Source organism: Tamandua tetradactyla, chromosome 9 (assembly GCF_023851605.1).
Source record: "Tamandua tetradactyla isolate mTamTet1 chromosome 9, mTamTet1.pri, whole genome shotgun sequence".
In the NCBI taxonomy this organism is placed as follows: Eukaryota; Metazoa; Chordata; class Mammalia; order Pilosa; family Myrmecophagidae; genus Tamandua; species Tamandua tetradactyla.
Genome location: NC_135335.1, coordinates 58946412 through 58966137, shown reverse-complemented (window position 1 = coordinate 58966137; position 19726 = coordinate 58946412). Strand labels below are relative to the sequence as shown.

The 19726-nt window shown below is 47.5% G+C and overlaps 1 protein-coding gene across 2 annotated transcripts; it reads right to left on the bottom strand.

Annotated features, from left to right (window-relative positions):
• Positions 1 to 999: 999 nt before the first annotated feature.
• Positions 1000 to 19519, bottom strand: ROPN1L (rhophilin associated tail protein 1 like). 2 transcript variants are annotated; one of them, XM_077116855.1, is made up of 6 exons: positions 19388 to 19519; positions 19065 to 19239; positions 15133 to 15256; positions 13666 to 13827; positions 4145 to 4320; positions 1000 to 1182 (listed from the first exon to the last, which is right to left on the bottom strand). In XM_077116855.1, exons 2-6 carry the CDS (start codon positions 19193 to 19195, stop codon positions 1119 to 1121), a joined length of 657 nt encoding a protein of 218 aa, XP_076972970.1. In that variant the 5' UTR covers positions 19196 to 19239; positions 19388 to 19519; the 3' UTR covers positions 1000 to 1118. The 2 variants fall into 2 exon arrangements, with proteins under 2 accessions (XP_076972970.1, XP_076972971.1); XM_077116856.1 differs by having other exon boundaries at positions 19065 to 19219; positions 19388 to 19500.
• Positions 19520 to 19726: the final 207 nt, after the last annotated feature.

Genomic DNA, 19726 nt, shown 5'->3' with positions numbered 1-19726 from the left:
TAGGTCGGAGGCAAATCGGCAGAGAACCAACAAATCAAACTGTGGTTGACTGAATTATGTACCCCGAGTTCGATATATTCTTAATCTTCCTGCATCCCTGGGGTGTGAGCCCACAGAAATGGGAACTCTTGAAGATGCTATTTTTTTAGATAATGGGTGGCTCAACTGATAAGGATGAGTCTTAATTCAGATTACTGGCGGTCTTATAAAGAGAACCCAGAAGTGACAGGAGCAAAAAAAAGAGAGGACATGGCCATATGATGGGAGGCAGAGATACAAGCCAAGAATCCCACCAGGTGCCAGTGGCCAGTACTAGCATGCTACCAGCCCCGGCAAATCTATTAACTTTTTTTTTTTTTTTTTTTTGGCATGGGCAGGCTCCGGGAATCAAACCCAGGTGTCCAGCTCGGCAGGTGAGAACTCTGCCACTGAGCCACCATTGCCACCCTATAAACTTTTGAAACCATGAGATAATAAATTGCCACTGCTTAAGCCAATCATTGTGTGCTCTTTAGTGATAGCAGTGCAGGAAAACTAAGGTTTCCCTGTTCTCTGAAAAATAAGCTAAAATGTATTCACTGGCAATGTCATATTTTAGCCTTCGTAAAAGGAAAGTAAATAAAGGATCTTTGATACTTAGTTCCATTCCAATGGACCAAACACTGGTCCAAACTGCTTGTCCGATACACTTGCCAGTCACAAATATTCCTCCAAAGAACAAGCCCTCCCAGGCCTCTCCCCCAGAGGCTTTGACCTTTCAGGGGCAAAGAGCACTTTCATTTGCATTCCTGCTCCTTGAGAGTTTGAATGAAGAAAAGAACGGCCAGTTTTTAAACTGCCCATCCTATCTTCCTACTCCATTGTCTCTAGTTCTAAAATAGATTATTGTAGGGCTGTGACTTTTTTATATGCAGAGGTTTTTTCATAAAGATATAATGTGGGGAGGAAAACCAGTCTTATTCAGTTTCCATTAAGACACAAACTCACATGACACATGTATGTGGTTAAGGACAGGCTGTATTTGGTGGCAAGGTCTTAAAAGCATTTTTTCAACTTTAAAATGTGCTCTTTTCTGAATTAATAAGCTATGTCTTCTGAGATTTTATTTTCCAGGCTTTTTAAACTTTCCTCTTTGTAACGAAGAAATCTGAAAGTCCTATCATGCCATTCTTTCTGGTGTCTCTAGATTAAAAATAGATAAGACACTTATTAGCAATTTCTCATAGCACATGTAATAAAGTGTTTATAAAATGCAATGAACTTTAAACGTTCTAAAAATTTGATTATTTATGGTCTCTCTCTTATTTACAGTCACTTATATCTGTAAAAATAAAGCATTCCTATTTTCTTGACCAAAATGGGCATTTATTTTTAGGTGAAAAGATCAATAACAGTATTAACAGATTTTACTTTGTTGAAAACTCAAAACTAGTCACTAGCATAATGAAAATATTCTTCCATCTAAAAGTTGGTCCAGTAAAACCCAAAGGATTGTCTTAAGGCAACAAAACTCTGTCATTAACAATGTATCTTTTAATTTTCTCTTTATTTATAGATATTTTTATTTCCTAAAAGATAGTAAGCCTTAGTAAATATAATGCCAATATCAGTAGATGGACTGTAAAAATACCAAACTATAAGAATGCTCTGAAATTATAAAATAAACAGAGAAATTCATTTTCAATGTCAAAAGAAAAACAGAGGACCAAGTTTAGGGCTCACGTGTCAAAAGTAAAAGGAACACAAGTAACCATAGCTGACCCCAAAAGCAGCCGAGAGGAATTGTACTTGCCGAGTGGCTTCCCACTGTGAACACTTAGAGATGAAGAGCTGCAGGGGGCAGCCAGGCTGTCAACCCAGACCCCTCCCTGTCTATTTTCAGCCCTTTCCTCTCTAGGAACTCTTTCCCTCAACATAAAGACGTTCTACTCATCGCATCTTCTACAAAGTTCTTTGTCAAACCCAGCGCCCTGCGAGTTCTCACCCCGGGTAGCTGGCCTGGGGAAGTCACAGCAGACACGTTGCCATCTCCCAGGCATCCCCCGCGGTCTGCTTTCTGTACCCGTTACCCCCTGAAATCATGGGGTCCCAGGGCGACAGTGATAACCCGTGGTGAATTCAAGGGGCAGCTCTGCCGGGTGGGACAATGCCCCCCCATGCACACCCTGACTCTCATAGCGACGTTACTCTCCCCACAGTTGGATTCCTTCCTCCCCAGCTACTCCTTTCTCCCCGCCCTCCTCCTCAAGGCTGGAGTCCCTACCGCTGCACCCTCAGCCCTCTCCCCCCACCACATACATCCTTCCAAGGACAGCCCATCCACATCTGCCTATCAGCCAGCACCCAATCTGGAGGGTCCAGATCAAGATTGCCAGTTCTGATCTGAATCACATACACATACACACACACACACACACACACACTCAGCCCACTGCTCACTGCAGCCCTCCACTGGGCTGTCTCAAGGGCCCATAAACTCAGCAAGTTCCTACCTTGGGAGAGACATAAAGGTCTATTCAAGAGCCCCTGCCAGCCATGTGGGAGCAGCCCTGGAAGCCTCTCTCTTCCTCTAGTCCCACATACAGTCAGTCACCAAAATCTAAGATGGTGCAAAAGCCCTCCCTTCCTTATCACGTCTTGTCTGGTCTATGGCAGAGGCCTCCTGTCATGGTTAGGGACAGGTGTCAACTTGGCCAAGTTGTGGTACCTGTTCATCTGATTGGGCAAGCGCTGGCCTGTCTGTCGCAATGAGGACATTTCATAGGATTAGGTCATGATCACGTCAGCTACATCCACAGCTGATTCCATTTGCAATCAGCCAAAGGGGAGTGTCTTCTGCAATTAGTGATGCTAAATGCAATCATGGGAAGCCTTTTAAGGAGGACTCAGAGGAGACAGGTTGCATTCCTGCTTTGGCTGGTGAGCCTCTCCTGTGGAGTTCATCCAGGCCATCCATTGGAGTCATCGGCTTTGCAGCCTGCCCTGTGGATTTTGGACTCTGCATTCCTATGGTCACGTGAGACACTTTCATAAATTTTATATTTGCAAGTGTTCCCTGTTGATTCTGTTTCTCTAGAGAACCCTAACTAATACACCTCCTAATTAGTTTCCTTACATCAAAGACACCTTTGAACCAAAAAGCATCACCACACTCCCTCTTTAAGACCCTTCTGTGGCTTCTCACAGCTACGAGGCACCATCTGAACTCCTTGGACCGGCTGTGTTGCCTCCCACACTTCGCCCAAAGTCCTGTCCACTTTCCCCACACATCCCCATGGACACCAGTTCAGAGCACAAGACACCATTTGCTCCATTTGGCCAGGTCACTCCTTGAATAAACACACAAGATATCTCCAAAGATGGAGGAAGAGGAGATGGAGGGGCTGTTCTATGAGGGTCTCAGAGAAGGGGACCCTTGAGCTTTAGCTTGGATGCCAAGGAAGTACCAGCCAGGCAAGCAGGGAGGAGGATATGAATTTAGAGTAAGACTGGCCAGCTCCAGTGGGGCAAATTCCTCCACCATCACCCAGCAGCCCCAGAGCAGGCCAGTCAGTGGACTTGCTGGACCTGCATCTCTGAGGAAGAGGGGAAGAAGAGGGGTGCAAGAGAGGAGAGTATGGGAAGGGTGGACATTGGAGCATGATAGCTAGCTTTAAATTCTGGCAGAGGCCTGTGAGGGTTGGGCCTTACAATTTCTGTAGGCAACGTGGCCTCAGTGGTACTTACCTCCCCGTTGTCTGCCCGGCTGAGATCCATTTCTGTGCTTCGTGGTTGAGAATTAAATTCTTACTTTTGAACATGCTACCCTTTTTAACCATCAGCTTTTAAACCACTGGACATACTATAACTTGAGAATCAAGAAAAAATGAAGCTAAACTTTTCTTTCTAACAGGATCAATGTTCTCCCTGCAAAGTCTGGAAAGAACCCAACTTGAACCCCGTGCTGCCCTGAATCCCACACGAGGACGCAGCCAGGGGCTTTGCTTTCTTTTGCTGGTGACTTTGACAGGCAGCACCTCTCCGAGTGCAGCACCTGGGTCTTACCTCTGCAGGCAGGACCAGGGGGAAGAGTTATCTTGGGGGAGAGAACAGGGAGTTCTCCTGCCATCCATACACCTGGGTCCTGACGGCAGCTCATACTTACACGTTCTCCTTCAACGTGGCGAGGTAGGACTCGGTGTCCGCTGGCAGGACAGCCCCCTCTAACCCCGACAGGTACCGGCAGACGTAGGAAAAAGTCTCAAAGGGGATGCGAGCTGGCCCGCCCTCCGGGTCCACGGTAAGGATTTCGCAAAGGTGCTTCATGGCAGTGTTGATGGACTGCAAATGGAAGAGAGGAGAGCCCATCACTCCTGGGGTTCATGAACACTTAAAGCAGGGCCTCAAACGCTCCAGCATGGTTTACAAAAATTTTCCACCATGTACCTTCTCTCTCTAAATTAAGAACCAGGTGAATTTACAACTGCCATAATGAAATAAAAAGGAAAGGAAAGGTTTGGATGAGGATGCCAATGGTCCAAAAACCTTTTTTATTCTTTTCTAAATTCACAGATTATATTAATATTCAAGTGGGTATGACTCTTAAGCAAAAAGAGGAAGCGTCGCTTTCTTGAAAGACAGAACTCTAAGCCAAGCAGAACCGTTCAGATGCTTCGGGCCCAGTGGCCGGCCTGGGTACAGGGCCAGCTGTTTCCAACCCGAGGCAGGGTGGACGGACAAACCTGCTGATGTCTGCCCGAGCAGGCCCTGTGCAGGCTCCCCACCTGTCTGTCCTATCAACCCAGTGAATGAAGGAAAACATACAGCCGTGGTTAGATAATGCACGCCCCACGCAACCCCCGATATACACAGAGAAAGACATGCAATCATTAATTCGCTCCATGCTTGCCAAGTGCCTGTTATGGCAAGGGATTTAGCTGTGAGCAGATGCTGATATGGGTTGAGTCATGTTCCCCAAAATAGAAGTACTGAGGTCTGTGCTGGTTTGAAGGTATGCACCCCAGAAAAGGCCATGTTCTTTCAGTCCTTTCCTGTGGGTACAGACGTGTTGTGGGTGGGACCTTTTAATTAGGTTGTTTCCATGGACATGCGACCCACCCCGTTCAAGATGGGTCTTAATCCTTTTCCTGGAGGCCTTTTAGAGAAGATAAAAGATAAAAATTAAAAAGCTCAGGGACACCAAGAGATGCAACCAAGGAAGCTCAGAGAAAAAGCCCCTAGAGTTGCTGAGAGGAAGGCACTGAAGTCAGAAGCTGGGAGCAACAAGACCTGGGAGAGAAGGACCAGCAGGCACCGGCCATGTGCCTTCCCATGTGACAGAGGTGTCCCAGATGCTGAAGGCCTTTCCTCAGAGGAGGAATTGCCCTGTTGATGCCTTAATTTGGACATTTTCATGGTCTTAGAACTGTAAACTTGTAAGCTAATAACCTCCATTGTAAAAGACAGCCCATTTCTGGTGTGTTGCATTCCGGCAGCTTTAGCAAACCCAAACAAGGGTCTAACCCCCAGTGTCTTTATTTGGAAATAGGGTCATTACAGATGGAATCAGTTAAAAGGAGGTCAGACTGGAGCAGGGCAGGCCCTAAGCCAACGTGACCAGTGTCCTTCTAAGAGGAGGAAATAGAGGGAGTTATTAAACTGCCACAAGCCAAGAAACACCAAAGATTGCCAGCTAGCCCCCCGCAAAGTGAGGGGAGAGGCAGGGAATGGATCCTTCCCCACAGCGGAGCCTGCCCTGCCGATGCTTTGATTCCAGACTTGTAGCCTCCAGAACCTGCTGCTTGGGCCACCCAGCCCGCGCCCCCAGCAAACGCAGCCGGACGCCAACAGCACTGTGGCATGTGCCAGCCCTCGCGAGCTGGCTGCTGAATCCCTCGGGATTCAGCCAGGGGCTGATCTCCCGCTGGTGGCCACAAGTCAGCCCCAGGAGGAGTGTTTTCACCATGGAAACAAATCGGGGCTCCTCCCACTGAGAGCAGGCTGTGAAACACTCCCCGACTCTTGGGAAGTGGAAAGGGTACAAATAATGCGTAGTTCACATTTGCAGCAAGACTCAAAAGAGAGGCCAGACTCCCCCAGGGAAGCTTCCTGGAGGATGAGTCCAGAGCTATGCTTAGAAGAATAAAAATGGGAGATGGGGGTGGGTGGGTGAGAGGCTCATTCCCCCCAGGAAAGCTGCGGGTGCAGGGAAGGTGTCAGGCACAGTCACATACAGACCTGTTGGAACAGAGCTGTGACCACAGCGGGATACAAACCTGGTGTCCTGTCTCTCGGAGCCAGGCTCTCAGCTGCAGGCGGCACCTGCCCTAGACCAGGCACCCCCAGAGCTCGGCATCACTGCTCTCTTTCCTCCACCTGGTAACCAGGAGCGGGGCAGGCTGGTGTCGCCCACCGTGCACAGGTGAGGATTGAGAGGCCCAGCGGGGCTGGGGGATGGGAGCCCAGCAGACCAGCCAGGACTGGCACACCAGGGCCACCAGCTCATTCCACCAGCTCCAAGGCCCCTGGGCTGGCTTATGGGGTGAGGGACGGGGCAGAGATGCCCCTACATGCCAGGATTTGGGGCCTCTGGGCTGCTCAGCCGGGACTGGGGGTGTCTGCACCCCCCATTTTCAATCTGGAAGCCCACCTGCCGCGCACTGGCTTCACGGCTGGGCACTGGCTCTGTGGTGGTGCTGCGGGGTCTGGCCCAGCCCCGATGTTAGTCTGACTCTGAGGGGGGATACGGCGCCCTAATTAGGAGGAATGACCGAGTCCCTCCTGCAGCGCTGCAGACATTTTCTCTAAGGACAATGGACCCAATGGTACAAGTCACTCCTCCGAGACAGGACCCACTAAAACCAAACTTGTGGGTCTTACCATCCATTTTCATTGTGGGAAACTTTCTAAAGACAGGTTGTTAGGTTAGTATTTGCTTTTACAATTTGCTTTTACAAAAGCGGAAGGAAGTCATCGCCAGGTGCAGGCTGGCGGCGCCTGGGCCAGGATGAGTCAGGGAGAGGAGGCCGCACATGAGCACTGCCTGGCAAGGCACTCAGATGCTTCAGAGGAGACAGTATTTAAGGAAAGAGTAAATCCAAGCCTTCTACCAAGCCATCACGACATTACCAACGCCATCCCCCCCTTTTTTTGTTTCTGGCATGGGTAGGCTCCTAGAACCGAACCAGGGTCTCCAGTTCAGCAGGCAAGAATTCTTGCCACTGAGCCACTATTGCACCACCCGAAGCCATCGCTTTTGACAATAAGAATTGCAGCAATTTTCATATTTGAAAGGATTCATAAAACAGCTTACTTGATTTTTGTATTGAGAGTCGAGCACCTTAGAAACATCGTTCTCCGTCTGGAAGGGCTGCGGGCGGTGGGGCCTGTGATCCTGGGGCCCTCTCCCCAGCAGGGGGCCCCCAGCCCGCCGCTTGCCTGGCGTCCGTTCATTCTCACGTACAGAATGCAAAGAGGGGGCTTCCTGGGGGAAACGCCCCGCTTTTAACCAAGAAATCATGCCCCATACCAAAGCTGAAGAATAATCACGGAGGTACCTGCTATTTCTCCTGAGCATTTTCAGTGTGCCCGCTCAGTGGGGTTTTGCACAAAGCCCGAATCCCAGCGGGTCTTGTGATGGCACACACCCTCTGATCTCGGGTTCACAGGCCCCAAATGCACCTCTTAGCTGCAGTGGGAATTACAATACAGACCCGCTTCTCAACCCGTTTCAGCAGAGTAAGAAGGGAAGTCTGGCCTCAGGAGGATGGAGCGCGTGGCACCAGGAACCGAGTTGAGCATGGGACTGGCCCCAAATTTTACTTTTAAAAAGCCTTGTTCACTTCCTTTCATTATCCTTGGAGGTTTTCTCATTTAAAACACGTTGCTGGGGCTTGCGGAGGGCGAGGGGCAGCAGGCAAGGGGCAGCAGCCATGGCTGCTGGGGGTGGGCCCAGAGGAAAGCGGTGCCCACATGAGCCTGGGAGGGCGAGAGGCAGGCCACGGTCCACATGGACCGGGTGTGGCCCTAAGGACAGCTGGATTGGCAGAGGGCACACCCCACCCCGCTCCTCCTTCCCACAGAGGGAGACAGGGAAGCAATGAGTGGGGAGGGTGCTGGGGGTGGGGGCAGGGTGAGCCCAGGGCCCAAGGGCAGCTCCACAGGTGCTGAAAATATCTGCCCCCGAGGCTCTCACCCGGGGCGGGGAACAGCACCTCTTCGTTGACCCCAGGGGATGAAAGGAATTGTTGGCCTCAGACTCCTCCTGGACATCTTAGAATAGGCTTCCAACCTGAATCAAAAGTGGAAGGGGAGGTATAAGCCGGGACAGGTGGCTCTCTTGGGTCAAGAGGGTACAGTGATGGGGCCAGGTCACCAACCCAACATGCTGAGCACAGCTCTGGGTGGATACTGTTCTATGAACTCCAAGGTCAGCGCTTCAAAAGTTGCTCTTCTCCACGACAGATCACCTCAGGTGTTAACTCTAATAAGGTGGCCCCAAACTGCAGGTTGCAGGTCCCATGGGGCCACGGAGTTCCTGGGGGTGGGAGAAGGTCCCACCTATCCCCACGTGCCTGAGGCATTGTCAGGAGCAGCTCTGGAGCCAGTGGTCTCAGCTCAAATCCCGTTTCTACCACGCCCAAGATAACTGACCCAAGACAAGTTCCCTGACCTCTCTCTGCCACAGCTCAGCATCCTGCAATTCGGCAAATGGTCCCTTCCTCAAAGGGTTGTTGTGAGGATTAACGAGAGTATCCACAAAGGGCTCTGAACATTCCGGCACATGGTCAAGAACCCAAAAAAGGATGACTATGGTTGTAAGCAAGATTATCAGAAAACGGTGTCATGCATACGTACGTTGGCAATCGGCAAGTTCACGAAGTGCAAATGCATTTACAGGTCGGACCTAAATCATCCCGTTTGTTGCCATTATGGAGCTTTTTAATCAGGGTGTATAGGGGCATGAAGGTTTTGGTTCATGAAATTTTCCTGTGTTAAAAAGAGACATTCATGCTTAAAGCCACCTTGACCCAGTGCCTTAACATTTAGGCTCATTGATGGTGCCATTTTAAGTCCTCACAATCTAGCAATGTGCCCGTTTCACGGGGCAAGTGTGCCAAGACATTGGGAAAGATGCCAGAGTCACAGAAACACTTGGACGATGATTTAACATACACATTCACTCTTCCCGGAGCAGCTCCCATGCCCACCCCCGTAGTGAGGGAACAGAGACCCCTGCCTCCAAATTCATGTACACCTAGACCCTCAGAATGTGACTATGCTGCGGCTTGGAGCTGTAGGTACCACAGAAAAACATGGTAAACTTCATCCATTTCTGTGGGGGTAAGCCCTTATAAATAGGTTGTTCTGATGAGGCCATTTCAATTAAGGCGTGGCCCACCTCCATCAGGATGGGCCTTCATCTTTGTAGACCTTCACAGGGAAAGAAATCCAGAGGGAGCAGCCAGAAGCAGAAAGTCACCAGAACCTGGAAGAGAAGGGAGAAGCCAGGAGAGGCCGCCATGAGCATTGCCATGTTACAGTGGAGCCAAGGACCAAGGATCTCTGGTCACCAGCCCCAGGACACCAGTTTTGGGGAAGAAAGCATCACACTGGTGATGCTTTGATTTGAACTTCTGCTGGCCTCACAAAACATGAGCAAACAAAAGTCCCATTGTTTAAGCCAACCCATTGCACGGTATTGCTTTGGCAGCCAGGAAACTCAAACTATGACCTTATCTGGAAAGAGGGTCTTTGCAGATGTAATTAAGACAAAGTCACACTGGATTACAGTGGTCCCAAACCCAATGATCATGTGCTTATGAAAAGAGATGAGGACACAGACACAGCCCCATCGGGGTGAAGACGGAGGCCAAGATGGGACAATGAAGCAGCCATAAGTCAAGGAAGGCTATGGATTGGAGCCACCAGAAGCCAGAAGAAACAAGGAACAGGGTCTTCCCTAGAGCCTCAGGAGGGAAGAGGACACTGCCAACACCTTGATTTTGGACTTTTGGACTCCGGAGCTGTAGGACAACCCATTTCCTTAGTTTTAAGTTGCTGTGTTTTGGGGACTTTGTTACAGCCACCCTAGGAAACCAGGACACCTCTTAACCAAAACTTGTGGCTTTCGGTGCAATGACTGGAGTGGGGTTCAGCACTTCAAGGACGTCAGAAAACATTGCTCACTCTGGAATCTTCAGCCCTCAGCATAGAGCTGAAGGTAAAGGAGTGCTCCACAGGTATACGGAATGGATGAAGGAATGAATGAATGATGCACATAACTCACAAATTTAAGCAGAGGTTCTTCGGTCTTTTTAGAGCTGTTAAATTTGATTAATCCGGCTCGAGTCAAGCCACGCCAAGTCTGTGCATGGATGTCAGCAGCCGATGACAACATCAATTATGCTGATGCAGACAGAGACCAGATACCAATTTTACAGATGGCCTACGTGAAAAAAAAAATGGCACAGGCAGTAATCCATTATAACTGCCTCTCGTCATCTCGCTGGAATTCATTTCCTCTCTTTTGAAGGTATTTTTTTTTTTTTTTTACAGCATAAAAATTAATGCTCTGATGCCAAAGTACGTGAATAAATACTTCCTAGAAGTCACAGAGGGTTTTCTCATGGCGACTGCGGCTCGGACGGGCACAGACAACGGTGGTACCTTCGGGCTGGTGTGCAGGACAGCCTCCCTGACTGCACAGTGCCCAGCGCAGGGCGGTCTGCAGAGGGCAGACAATCTGCAGAGGGGATGAGCAAGGTGTGGGGAGGGAAGGGACCAGGCACTTTGGAGGGGTGGGCGTGGGGGTAGAATCTGCCTCCACACTGGAAGCTGATCCTCGAGTCCAGAGCTGGGCAAGAGGCAAGCATGTCCAATTCATCTGTCCACATCAGAAAAGTGGCCACGAGCCCAATGGATGTAGCCAAAGGCAAACACACAGGCTACTGCAAAGGTGGGTGTGAGGGTCAGGGAGAAAGGCAGAAGCCACATGGGCTGGCCAAGGTGCGTCTCTGGGCATGTTTATGTTCTAAGAACAAAGCACTTGCTGTGTTACAGGGAAAAACTAAAGAATAGATGTTTTCTGCATTCTTTTCCCTATTCAGTTTAGAAGGTGAAGTTCTATCCTTAACAAAATGTCTCCATCTAGTGTCATGCACTATCAACAGACAAGAGTTATTTTCCAAACATTCAGCTTTGCTTTAAATCTAGTGTTAAATTGTCATGGTTAGGGAGGTAAAAATGACAAACATGAGATCCCAAAGCATGAAATAGCCTACTCTTTCTCATCATTGTTAGGTCAGATTTTCATGATTGAATTTAGAGGCAGAAACCATAAATGTTAAGTCAATATCAGATAATGTGTCATTATTAAAATCCTGCTTTCACCAAGTTCCAGATTAATGAGGTATGTGGTGTTAAAGGTTTACATATCTTAGAAAAGCCATGTTTTAATCCTGATCCATCTTGTTGGAGACAGTCATTTCTTTTAATCCCTATTCAGCACTATAGGTTGGAAACTTGATTAGATTATCTTCACAGAGATGTGACTCGCCCAATTATGGGTATTAATATTTGATTAGAGGGAGATGTGACACCATCCATTCCAGGGGGGTCTTGACTAGTTTACTAGAATCCTTTATGAGAGGAAATATTTTTTGGAAAGAGCAGCAGAGATAAAACAGAGCCACGAGAACCATGACAGCCCACGCAGCCAGAGACCTTTGCAGATGAAGAAGGAAAATGTCTCCAGGGTCCCTTCATGAAACAAGAAGCCTTGGAGAGAAAGCTAGCAGAGGTCACCACGTTCACCATGTGACTTTCCAGTTGACAGAGAAACCCTGAACTTCATTGATCTTTCTTGAGTGAAGGTAACCTCTTGTGGTGCCTTAATTTGGACATTTTTATAGATTTACTTTAATTGAGACATTGTCACGGTCTTGGAATTGTAAACTTGCAGCTTTAACAATCCCCCCCTCTTAAAAGCCATTCTGCTTCTGGTATATCACATTCCAGCAGCTAACAAACTATACAAGAGGCAACAAAATTTTCTCCAATAGTTAAATTAATAAGTCCTTGTCCTTCCAAATAATACCCCACTGAGGTAATTCCCTGGTGAAATCTGAGCCCTGTCTTTGCTACAGGAGGGTCCTTATGATAAGCACCCCATAGCTGCTGCCCTCTCCATAAATGAGGCTCCTAAGTTGCCTTGGGCCGTTACTCAAAAAACTACAGCTCATTGTGCAACCATCAGCTGACATCTGACTTCACTGAGGATGCAGACTTTCTCACTGGGGCCACCAATAGGAGAACAAGTAAATTCCCGGGTATTCACACAATGGAATATTACACAGCAGAAACAAAAGAATGAGCCACAGCGATTTGTAAGAATGCAGGGGAATAGACCTGAGCAATACAATCTGCAATGGAAAAAAGTTCCAGAAGGATTTTAACAGCATGATTTTCTTTTCAGTAAAGTTGAAACCAACTAAAATTAAATAATGCCTTTCTCAGGATATAAAAGCATGAGATTCAGGACAGTTGTTATTTCCAGCAAGGACTCAGTGTCCAGAAGGAAGAGGCGAACATAAGTAGCTTTAAGTTATTGTCACTGTTTTGCTCGTGTTGGGGAGTGGTTCATGGTGCATATAACAAAAAATAATTTTAAAAATTAAGATAGAAACAAAGAGGCTCATGCACAGACCAAAGATGAGTGTGCACCATGATCCAAGGATTAGAAGTGATCCAGCTATGGGCGCTGGGTCCAATAATTGAAAGGAGGGTGTGGGTGTAAGCAAAAAATTCACCTCTGCAGGCAAGGTGCTAGTTCTCTCTTCTCCACTCACTTTCTTCATGGTGCAGAGTGATAATTTTCCCTTTGCTTAGTCCCCCAATCTCACAGAGGGACTCAAACAGTACAGCTGAAGAAGGTTCTAGACCAAGAACCCCCCACCACCACCCCTGGCCTCCTCCCAACACACTCACCTCGTAATTGGAGGATTGCCTGTGTCTTCACATACCTCACATAACTAACTAGACACAGGCTAAGTTGCGATGAAATCTATTAGTTACTATTACTAGATTATAAGTAAAGTCAAAAGTAATTTTGTGGTTTTTTTCCACAGAGGCAGAAGAAGATACTTCAACGAAATGATGTGCAGCTTACTAAGATCATTGGTGCATTCTCTTTCAACACCCGGATCTAAACAATTTTTAATAGTGTTTATGTATTTTATCTACTCTTCACATCTTTTAAACTGAGGCATTCATGGGGATTTAGCTACATAAATTCAAACAGCTATAAGGCCAAAAAGATAGTTTTTTCCAGGCAACTGGAAAAAACAAACAAAAAACTGCTTTTCTCACAAAGCTGATACGGTAATGCAAGTGTTTATTCCAGTTACTGAAACACTTAAATTTTTTATTGTGGTATATATGTCACCTAACATTTTAACCACAATCTAAACAATTCCGTGGTGTTCATTACATATACAATGTTGTGCTACCATCACCACTGTCCGTTACCAAAATTTTTCCATCACCCCAAACAGAAACACTGGCCCAGTTAAGTGTTAACTCCCCACCCCCCACATGCCAACCCAACCCCCAGTGACCTGCACCTAAATTATTTGTAAGACAGCCCTGTGACCACTCAGAAGTAACATGCTATTTATAGGTACGTACCCCACCAAGTGTGCTACATCCAAGGGCTAGAAATTTCATCCACTCCACTGTGTTTTCGCAACGATCCAAATCTAAGATAGCTCTGAATTTTTCGATTGGCAGACACAAATTTTTCCACTTCTGCTCAAGATCTGCTAATTCCACATACCGCTTGTGGCTACACTATTTGGGAAACACAGGTGGACACAATATAAGTTTTAAAACCTGCAAAACAATAGAGTGTTGGGAACACTTAAACATTTAACAAATGGCCCACGGAGCAGGAGACAGGTTAGCATGGCGATGGTATGCATTGGGCCTGGGGTCCCTGGGGGTGCGGGGAGGGGTGGCCAGCTAGTACGGGTGACATTTTCTTTCTTAAAAAAAAGGATTCTGAAGCAAATATGGCATAATGCCGTGACCTGACTAAGGGGTTGTTCTGACACAGGGTACATCATCCTCTGCTATCTGTATGGAGTATTTTATAACAAAAAGTAAATTTAATAAAATAAAGCCCCTAAACATGTTAATAGTTAAGTGGAAGAAATCTTGAACCTCAAATAAATGTATTCCTTCTACTATTTTGAACCATTTGTGAAAACTGGTAACCTCTGAGATCTGCTAGTATCCTGTGTAAAAAAAAAAAACTCTGAGCAATTTTAGCATGTCTTTCCCCAAACTGCACTATTAAATGGTTATTAGTTTTCCCCTGATAAAGAACCATGGGGGAAAGTCTTAAGTTTCAAAATCAGTGCATCCTACACAGAAGCAGAATACTTCAAAACTTATCTGGGGTTGCATTAGTTTAAAATAAAAGTTATACCATTGATGGGTACTGTGAGCAATATAGCTCAATAATTACAAAGGCCAGGCCTTGCTCCATAATGCTTTCTATTACCCATTTTTCTAAAAATGTGAAGGAGCATCAGGAGAAGGAAGGCTAGAGGGTTGGGTAGAGGTCTCAGGTCTCAGGCCGTGTATAGGAAGATTCTCCCCAAACCCCCCAGGAGGCTCTGTTAGGAGGGACCAGACCCCTCTGCTGGCCCACGTGGGTCCAACAATCCCATCTTGCAGATTAAATAGAAAACAGATTCTACTTTAGCATGGACATCAACTTAACACATATTTCAAGAAGGGACCTGCCACCTCCGTTTCTGGAATTTCATATTTTCACAATGATCTTTTTTTAAATCCATCATCATTGAATTTTGTCTTAATTTGGTCTATGGAATGTTATTTATAAGAAATCACATGTCACTTTCCTACAGTCCAATCACAAATAGCTATTTTGGGTCCTTTAAGCTAGTGTGAAGCTACTGCATGTGAGATATTTCTTCTTGAATAAGCCTTGAAGGCCTGGCAGGGAAGCAGGACTTCTGTGGATGACCTTGTGGTTTGTCTTGCTTTTACAGGATGGGTCAAGACTGATCATCAAGTAATAAGAGCTAGAACAAATGATGAACAAAACAGACACAGACCCTCCCCTACCTGTTTGTGCAAAACTTTGAGGAGTCCTTGAGTCAGGCCTGTGTCTGTTTTCTGGGTTGCCACAGGCATTTCGATTCTGTCCTTTACAGGAAGTGGATCTCCTCTTGACAAAGCTGAAAAATACCTAACAATGAAAGACATCTCTGAAGGACCATGGATAAACCAAGAGCGCCCTGTGTAAATGTGGATTTTTTCAAGCCAGGAGCACGCGGGGATTGGAAGGAGAGCTCCAGGTACCCCATGCCTGGGCTTAAAAGTCCTGGCTCCTCCATTCAGAGTTCTGGCTTAGCCTTTCTCTGCCTCAGTTTCTCTCTGTGCAGAACAGAGATCAGGAGAGTCCCTGCCTTCAGGCCCCATTGGGGACCGAGTGCAGGGCCTGAGCACAGGACCCACAGTGCCCTACCATGTGCCATTCTCGCTCAGCAGATGCTGCGAGTGGTTCTGGATGTTGCTAAAGGAGATGGAAGGTTTTGGGCCTTGGTGAACTGCAGTATCTGGCTTCTGTTTGGGCTTGGTCTTCCCTTCACTTGGCCTTACCTCCTTTTGAGGTGCTTGACTTGAAATTTAAGCAACTACATGACTAATATTTTTATCCTTGATTCTTCCTTTCTGGGACACTGACAGTGATAAGAGGTCTGGGCTAGCAAGTCAAGAGGGGCCCCTACCCAGTCTCCACAACTGTGGGGGTGCCAGGCAGGGTCTTCCACAAACACCCGTGGGCCAGAGGTGACTCCCCTATTGAAGCCACATCACTAGCTCTAGAGGTTTCAGCCCACAAAAAGGACCCACAGAACCAGGAAAATGAACACTAGCCCACCCAGCAGAGCCACAGGTAGGCAGTAACCAACAACGTATGAATAATTGGAACATCTCTGCAAATGTAACAGATAAATGGGGGTAGATGATTGAGAGGACTAAAAGGACGTTTCATAGCTCATCCCCCTCTCTTTCTCCAAATTCAGCTCCCAAATTCAACTTCGTTTTCATGCTTGTAAGAGAGCTCCAGCTGGGTTCTGTGGGTTGAACTTCCAGATGCAAGGAAAAGTAAAACGGAGGCAGCTGTCAGACAAACAGGGCCCTAGAAACTTTGGGGTCAGCACTGGCTGATGAAATCTCCAGGGCTGAGCTGGAGGGGTGCTTAGTTTTGTCATATTGCTCCCAGGAGGGTTTCCACCATGTTGATTTTATTCTGCACAACCCATCAGTCACCCAGTTCCGAGTGCACTTAGAGCACGGGATCTCCAGAGCGAGCCATTTTGTCTTCATCCCACCCAGGGGCATTTAACCATGCCTGGAGACATCTTTGATGGTCACAACTGCGGTGGAGGGTGCTCCTGGCACCTCTAGATGGAAGCCTGGATGCTGCCCTGCAGCCTGCAATGCACACAAAAGCCCCTTCCCCCAACCAAAGGGTTTTCAAGGGCCTAATGTGGGAAACCCTGATTTAAAGGGGAAGCTGACTTGTGTTACACTCTGCTTGTCCTCTCCAGGCACAAGTGAGCCAAAGCTGCCTTTGACACTCGCCCAGATCAAGCCTCCATTGTGCTATGTGATGACATCATAAGGGACAGTGGACCAACTGTTCCATCACAGCACAGCAGACAGGCTTGGGATAAAGGCTCACTCACCTCTGATGCCTTCACCACCTGTAGAAAGAGGCCTAATCCAGTTCTTGTTTTTTGTTTTCATTGTTACAGTTCCCTCTCACCCTCCCCTTATCCAGATGCTGTTTTCCCATCCTACAATACCGCACCGCCCTGCCTTAGCCTCAGTCTCTTTCAGAATTTCTCACAGACACAATCACCCACTTCTGAATCCCATGACCCTTTAATATACGCTGACCACTTTCCACCTTAACTTGAGTTATTAATGTGTTGCTTAATGACTAATGCTTGGTTTCACTCTAAAACTCTAAAATTGTTCCTGAGAAAAAGGAATGGCAAGGAAGGAACATTCAGAAAGTTCTCAGTTTAACCTTTTAAGTTAAAAGTGAAGTTTAGACTCTCCAGGAGTGAAAAAATGCTGGGGACAATTTACCAACACAGAGACAGCTGCATATCTATGATTTATAACACCAATTAGTTTCTCGCATTAATGAGATCACACGTGCATTATATGCACCTTGACTGTAACTTCCTCATTGTGGATTGAATTGTGTCCCCCCAAAAGCTGGTTTCAAGTTCTAATCCCTGGTCCCATGAATGTGATCCTATGTGGAAATAGGGTCTTTGTGAATCATTAAGATGAGGCTAAAATGGATTGGAATGGGCCCAAATCCAACGACTGGTGTCCTTACTAGGAAAAGACCTTTGGACACAGACAGAGAGAGAAGGCAGCCATGTGGCAGAGGCAGAGTTGAGTTATGTAGCATGCCAAAGAATGCCTTGAATTGCCAGCAAGTCACTTCCAGAACCCTGCAGACTTTAGAGGGAGCATGGCCTTGCCAACACCTTGCTTTTGAGCTTCCAGCCTCTGGAACTGCAAAACAACACATTTCTCATTTGTAAGCATACCCCTCCCCCCCCCCCCAAAAAGTGAAGCTTTAAATAGTTGTCTATAAAATATTACCAAATATTCTTTAATGTTCCAGGAAAAAACTTTACTAAATCTTGAAATTTTCTATAGAATGGAAATCAAATCTAAGTCCTAACAATCTTTTATTTGGGCTTGACTAACAGTTAAAACCAGATGCCACTATTTTTTAGGGGGGGGGCAGATACGAACCTTGAAGGACCCTTTCAGAAGGCAAAGCACTGTATTACCTAGTAGTAGCCTTGTATGGGCAGCTGAATAGTGGACCCCAAAGATATCTAGACTGGAACCCCTGGAACCTTATATGCTAATAGAGACTTTGTAGTATGACTGAGAACTCTGAGATGGGAAAATTGTCCTGGATTATCCAGGAGGCCCACAAGCCATCACACCCCTATAGGAGGGAGAGAGAGGGACACATGAAGATGCTATCCTGCTGGCTTTGAAGACAGAGGAAGAAGCCATGAGCCAAGGAAGGCTGCTATAGAAGCTGGAGGAGGCAAGGGAAGGGGCTCTCCCCTAGAGCCTCTGGAGGGACCGCAGCCCTGACAATAGTTGGCCTGGGCTCAGTGAAACTAATTTTGGACTTGACTTCTGGGCTCCAGAACTGCAGGAGAATAAATTATCATTGTTTTAAGCCACAAAGTTTGTGGCAATTTTTTACAGCAGCTCTGGGAAACGATTACATCTTGGCTAGAAAGTTCAGAGAAGGTCATTAAAATCTGACAAACTAAAAAGTAAGCTACATCTATACTTAGACTTGAGTTATGTCCTCATAGAAGTGAGCCTCCATTCATCTAAGCATGTTTATCAATAAAAGGGCAAGGACCCTTCCATAAAATCAAATTTCTTTCAACAGCTCTAGATTCAGTTGTCCTGAAACTCTGGGATTATGAATATCTGTTACTGCAAATTGGTTAGAATGTTTGTTGCAACAAACTGTGAAATTTCCTTCCTGTGCAGCTGCCGGTAGGGAGGCATCTTCGCAGCCTGGGAGGGGTGGGGTGCGGGCGGTTGACCCCATGACCTCAGTCATTCTAGTTCTAATAAACTCAACCAGGATTCTCTGAGACTGGGAACAGATCAAGGATTCCTTCTTGCATAAATCAAGTTACAAGGAGGAACCCTTTATTACATGTTATTACACTGTGATAGTCCGAATTTATAACATCAGGTGGAAACGTTATATCCAATGCAGTTACTTTCAAGTTGTGGTCCGTTGTCTTAAACACCACTCGTCAACAACTGAGTTGTCACTCTGTAGCTAAGCGCGCGTTCTACCCTAACTTCTGCTCTGATTGGCAGTCACACGCCAAGGTACTTTCGAGAGACGCACGACCCCTGAGTGTCCCGGCACGTAAGTAGGGCTGGAGGCTGCAGGCCGCGGCCGAGGGGCTTACCCCGCGGACCACTGCAGGACGTCGGCGGGCTGGGTGCGGATTGCAGCCTTGGTGAACTGCTTCAGGATATCCGGCAGCTCCGGGGGAATGTGGATCTGCTGCGCGCAGAACATGGTGTCGGGCAGCGGCATCTCTCCCGAAGACCACGAAGCAGCCTGGGAAGAATCACGGGTGGCTGCGGAGAGGAGAGGACAGGAAAGGAGGGGGGGGGGGCGGTTCCCCGAGCTTCGGGGCTCTGCGGTCGCCGGGACCACATTGGGGCTTAGGCACCGCACACCCCCGGGTTTGAGGCTGAGCTGGGGTCCCGGGGCGGGGGGCTTTACCGCCTCTTCCTCCGGATCCTAGGGAAATGAAGCCCAACGGTCCCTGCAAGCGACACACCGGACCTTGCCCCTCCCCAGCAAGCAGCAGCGATTGTTTCGCATCGGTATCCAGGCAACCGGGACGCGCGCGGGTCCGGGCGCCGCGCATGCGCACACATAGGAGGCGGCTAGGCCAGGCAGTGGGCTTGCCCAGTCTGACTCCCTAGTCCTTCCTCCGCTAGCTCGGGCTTTAGAGCTGTTGAAGTTGCACATTTCTAGCGGAAAAGGGCCTTTTGATCGATTTTCCACAGCCACATGTGAGCGGCATACTCACAAAGTCCCTTTTTTCCCCTTGCTGTG